General features: G+C 37.9%; 1 protein-coding gene across 1 annotated transcript in view; it reads right to left on the bottom strand.

The window, feature by feature from the left end:
• The window catches only part of LOC122084164 (inter alpha-trypsin inhibitor, heavy chain 4-like), an 18,452-nt gene extending 16,691 nt beyond the window's left edge, over positions 1 to 1,761 (bottom strand). The window contains exon 1 of the mRNA XM_042652248.1: positions 1,076 to 1,761. Within this exon, the coding sequence (XP_042508182.1) occupies positions 1,076 to 1,462 (387 nt within the window). The 5' untranslated portion in view covers positions 1,463 to 1,761. The remainder of the gene's footprint in view (positions 1 to 1,075) is intronic.
• Between the last annotated feature and the right edge of the window lie 4,239 nt (positions 1,762 to 6,000).

Genomic DNA, 6,000 nt, shown 5'->3' with positions numbered 1-6,000 from the left:
CCCCCCCCCCCGCCCCACCACATTTTTTGTATTACATTTCTACGGTTTGATGTTGTGATGTTGTTTCTTCAATGTTTCTCTGCAGAAACTATTATATTCTTTATTTTTCTTTGCTCTTCACTCATAAGATTTTCATCATGCAAGTCCAAGCAGCAGTAGCCTCAGCCCCGCCCACTACCAGATCTACTGAACGTGATCAGTCAGTTTGGTCACCACCTCAATCCCCTTTCTTCAAGTTAAATTCTGATGCGGCAATGTCTCAAGGTAAAGGTGGTATTGGGTTTGTATCCGGGGCTCAAATGGGCTCCCTACTTCCGCTACATCCAAATCGGCTCCTTTCCCTTCAGCTATGCAAGCGACTCCATGGCTGTGAGAGCAAGGGTACTTCAAGGAATCTCAGAGGGCATTCAGTTCTTGCCTGTAGAAAGTGATGGAAAGGAACTGATTGATATACTGAACAAGGACCACCACCCAATCCCAACTTATATTGCCAACATCGTATAGGATATCGAACACTTGGCAACCTATCTTTGATCATGTTTCTTGTCCTATATTCCAAGGGAGAATAACAGCGTGGCTGACTCCCTTGCTAGGAGGGCCTTGTCTAATGCGTGTCGGAAAAGTTGGTCCATTTCCACTCCTTGGATTTCTGATTTGAGTAAGTCATATCTGAGGGCTTTGCACGCTTCAATACATAAGCTCTTTACCCCCAAAAAAATGCAGCAGTAGGAACAACAAGAGGCTGTCTAAGCCTATTAACTGCAATAATAAACTTGGGATTTTGTTAGTACAGGCCCCTTTCAATTAATTGGCCATATGCTGCAATCTTCCAGCAACAAGTTCGAGTGAATCGCAGAAATGGTTACACCAGGCAGGCTGCCTTCGCCCTCGATCTCTATGGACTAAATATATTGATCCGTTTATACGTTTCTTCCAAAAAATTTAAACAAAAATAAAATAAAAATAGACTCATCGTAGGTATGATGCATCCAATAGCAAGAAGATATCAAAAATTAAAACAGCTGGCATTAAGAATTCATGATTTTGTCCAAAAATTGGAACTTTAAAAGAGTACCTGATCGCTCATTGGAATGGCAAGGCGGCAATCGCAGCTACGGCTTCCCATGACACAATGAACACGCCAGGAACCAGTAACGGTAACAATCATGGTGTCCAAATAACATTCCGCCTCCAGGACAATTCCATTCATCTGAAGTGGAATCAATGCCGGGGGATCGCATCGACCATGGACATGAGGCTGGTAGCTCGGAATATCAGGATTATCAACCATTGATGGATCAAAAATTTCAGCGTAAACCATGGGAGCTGTCGGAAGATATGAATGCGGGGCTTTCTCCATAGCCACTTGTTTCGGAGGTGAAACAGCACGATCCTTTCCAAAGTAAATCCTTTTCGAAAGTTTTAAGCCATCCTCGACCGATTTCCCGAACACGTCCACCATTTTGGTGCTTCAGATAGCTTTTTCCGGCGAAAAATCTTGGATGATGAGTCAAACGAAGCACGGAAAAGCTCAAGAGCTCGCCGGAGGCAATCGGTTATAGATGTGGGATTTACCTCCGGGTCGCTTTTCAATTGAGAGGAAGAAGAGTATTTGAAAGAACAGCTGCATAGGACAAAGGGAAGAATACGTTGGAGCTTTTCTCGGAATCGCTTTCGATTCCGGTTAGCGTTTGGATTGTGAGTGCGAGATCGACGCTTCGTCTTTCTTGTGAAATTAAAAATTGAGAAGAAAATAATGGGAGAAAACAACGGCCGAAGGCGGAAGGCACGTAAGTCTACAGTAGACCGATCCGATTCCGATTTTTGCAACCATGATAACTCGGCCGTATGATGAAATTTTGAAATCCCACCCATAGTCGTTTGAACGGTCTTCGCCAGCTTGCAGCCCATTTCTCACACCCGGCGAAAGCTGAGAGGTTGTTAGACACAGTTAAGAGTCTTTAAAGTCTTAAAGGTTAAGTCGTCTTTAGAGTAGTGATCTTTAACAAAAAAGAAGTCTTTAGAGTAATGATATGCTGGCCCCACTTGCCGTCGTGGCGCTGTCAAATTTCTTACTGCCGGATTGGAATCTGACTGAACCCTGTAACCGATGATTATCTTTTGATCAACTGTTCGTTGCATTAACGGTCGCTGAGCTGTCCACCTTCCTGGGCTTAAACGATGGTTTTCAAGGGTGGTCAAAATTCTATACTCCGATGATGGTCCCAAGAAATATTCAGACTTCCTGATAGAGTTTGGGGTTTGAAAGTTACATTTAATTTAATAAAATTAGATAGCATATTCGTATTGAAAAAGATAGGTGGATTTCATTTACGAGGATTTAATGGATAATCGAATTGAGATTGTGCTTATTCATGTAATTTCTAATTTAACCTAACTATCTAGGCAACTCATGGATGGGTGAAATCAATCTTCTCCACCTCTAGGTTCGCAATCTAGATTATCTCTAAGCTTATCAACCTTGACTCTCATCGATGATTCGTCAATGGTGGTTGAGAATCCGATACAAGTCTAGTGTCCCCCACCTGATTCGTTTTGTAAGATCAACATTGATGCCTTCTGAGAAAATGATCATCATAGTGGGAGGTTAAGATGATTATCTAGGACTCTTATGAACAGGCACATATTGCAATACCTAAGAAGATGACTTTTGACTCCATTCTAATAGGTGATGGCGTGATGCAAGGGCGGTTAGAAAGTGGATTGTTGCTCTCTCATAAAATATTGAGAAACGTCTGGTAGAATCTGGCTATGGAGGGTTTGTCTTATGTTTGATGGGAACAGCATCGAGCATTCCACTATTGGTTTAATTAGTTGTGCATGATATCTAGTATTTTCAGGTTTTCTCTTTTCATCGTATTCTTAGGGAGATCAATTATCTTGCTAACTCCTTAACAAGTAAAGCCATGTCAAAAGTGTATACAAAATAATATGGTCGAATTCCACTTTATGGTTGGAGGAGTCTTATGGCCCAACAATTGTGTGTTCTTCATTCCCTAACGAATAAAATTAGGAAAAAGAAGGTTGTGATGCTGAGTGACGCATATGCCCAAACACAAGAAGGGCAAAATGATGGGCCACCCCCCCTTGAAATGAGAATCCCACCACTCTTATCTAATGCACTTTTATTGGTCCCAATGCTGATGCAATGGCCACTTAGCTTGGCATCGATCCCCCTCCCTTTAAAATTTCAAAATATTTCATTTCGCATCTCTAGAATTTACTAGACTAAAATTCCGAAATATCAATCCACATAAAACCTTATGGGTGAGCCATAACCTTATCATATGCAGTGTAGTTTCAACAATCTAGAAATCACTACTCTGGACTAATTTGATGTGATGCTCTTAAGCTTGGATCAGCTCTGCGTACGATTCACTTTCATCTACGATTCCATGATCACACGTACCCTCGCTTTTATAAATGCCCCTTCATTCTGTCATTAAGAGCCACCAACTGTCAAGCGCCGATGGATTTAAAATTACTTGTGAAGGAGCATGTTTAGAGTTTGAGTCCCCCTTTCTCTGGCTGCCCTACCTTGAGTTGGGATGCCACCTGGCAACCTTTGTGCTTGTCATCCTAATTGGCCCATGGCCCATCATAGAAATTGATTAAAAAAAAATCTGCCATTAAGAGTGTTACAAAAGCAATTATTGGAGAAAAAAACACATTCTTAGAAATTTTACATGGAAGAGTGATTACTATCCGCCTATAGGAACTGATATAGGGAACTGATCCAGCCTTTTCTTCCAATAGATGGTGGTCTTTAACCAATATATTCCTAATGATCCCATGAACTTTTTTTTCTTAAACAGTGAGCAGTAGAGATGCTCTTGCTTTTTTTTAATGGAAGGCTGAATGAAGACTAAAGGTCTCTCTTTCTCTCTTTCTCTCTTTCTCTCTTTCTCTCTTTCTCTCTTTCTCTCTTTCTCTCTTTCTCTCTTTCTCTCTTTCTCTCTTTCTCTCTTTCTCTCGTGTGGGTGAGTATAAATGGTTATCACATTATTGCTTATTGACCTTGGCCATCCAAAGATAAGATAAAAGCTTCTGTAAGTTTGACTTTAGAATCCACTACGATTGTGGTCTCTTAACATGATGAGCACTTCCAGGTTCATGTTATGTTTAATGCTATGTTACAGAATCTTAGACCCTTACTGTTTGCTTTATTTTAGGAAGAAGAAGTACAAGAATTTTTTTTTTTTAATGAATGCCAAGAATAAGTTTCTTTCTTTAATTAATCTTAGTAAAAAAAAAAATCAATTCATATGACTTTTTAGGGACAGAGAATACTACATGGTTGCAGGGAGCCAATGTAAGTGCACACCCAAGCATCCAATGGATTGGAGTGGTCATTTTGTCAACCTTGTGTTTAGGCGCAGGTTCACAAGACCGGATAGTGTTCTTTTGGTTGATTTTTAATCAGAAAAATTCATCCATCAATTAAGATGATCCAAATATCTGACACGTGGAAGGTTGAATGCGACCCAAATTTTGTAGATAAATAGAACTCAAGGTTTCCTGTTTATATGTCAACTTTCAGCCGAACAGAGTTTTCCAAGTGATGACATAAGGTTTTAATAATCTAAGAAACTTCCCAAGGGGTAGTTCACTAAGTAAAGACCAACACCCTTCAACTCTTCTTAGGACCTATCAATCAAAAAATAAAAATCTAAAATCTAAAAACTACAAGAGGGTGCATAGATTTACATGGATGGTTGAGAAACAAAAATGGAGCTCAAGAAAAATGCTAATCTGATTGAAATCATAACCATAGGGAAAGTATTATCTATTTGTTAATAGCCTAATTTAATGAGATTTCTGATTAATGGCCTATATACATGTTCAAATATGCATGCAAGGCAAATGTGAGGTTAGTAAAACATTTAATTGTATATTTAATTGAAGTATATAATTTCATCAAAAAAATTTAAAATATACAATAAATATTTAAGATGTTTATTTTTCTTTATCTGGGAGAGAATTAAGATTTGGAAGAGGATTCTCTAAGCAAGCAATTTAGAGGAACGTACCAATAAGATGCAATAAAATGATTTCGTACAAGGAAAAAATAAGGTCATTTCACGTAAAGAGGATGGGGGGAACACACCGGTGCTAGTATAATCTCCCTCAATGCGTGGTTTGGAGAACATTTGTTAGAACTTTAGTCTTAGGTGTCATTGCCCATCTGATGAGGAGTACTCTAGTTTGATAAAGTTCATTGATTGATATCTTAAAAAGATAATATTATATTTAAAGGCATTCAATTGTCAAATAACAAAATAAAAAATAGGCCACCAAACTTATTTATGAGAGAGATGATGACCACACAAATACAAAATATTTTTTTGATAAACACAAAAAACACAATATTGAGAGGAGAAAAGTAAGACATGGGTTTGTTGAACACTCCAAGCAATTGAAGAAAGAAAGCAAAAAATAAGTGGGTAAGCATGATGAAATATAATCTTTAATGTCTTCTTTGCCTCATTAAGTGGGAACAGTTGTCCTTTCTCCTCCGAGAAAAAAAAATTATAAAGTAGGCCATATTTTATTTTGTAAAGATTGGAGTTATACTTACTCTTGATAATTTTTTATTTTCAGTGTGATAAGTCATATGTAGCTGAAATTTGTGGACAAATAGGCCATAAGGTCCCTTAATCACATATCAAGTTTCAAGCTAAATGATGTTACTAAGTACTTAAATGGAACTGAAAAATCTAGGACTAATGAAGGTGGATACAAATGCAAGAATGACTGAAAAAACATGCATGCATAGACACACATGAGTTGTATTTGACCAAAAATAAAATAAAATCATGTCATTTATTTAAAATATATTCTATATATTCACCGTCATAATTATTATATCACCCTGACACAAATAGGTGCGCAAAGGATGTAACATTTCTAATTTCTAAAAATATCTAAAATGTTTAAAAAAAAAAAAAACATTTGAAGTGATTTAAAACAATTTAGAAT

Source organism: Macadamia integrifolia, chromosome 7 (assembly GCF_013358625.1).
Source record: "Macadamia integrifolia cultivar HAES 741 chromosome 7, SCU_Mint_v3, whole genome shotgun sequence".
Classification (NCBI taxonomy): Eukaryota; Viridiplantae; Streptophyta; class Magnoliopsida; order Proteales; family Proteaceae; genus Macadamia; species Macadamia integrifolia.
The sequence above is the reverse complement of the archived record's forward strand: the minus strand, read 5'-3'. Positions and strand labels throughout refer to the sequence as shown.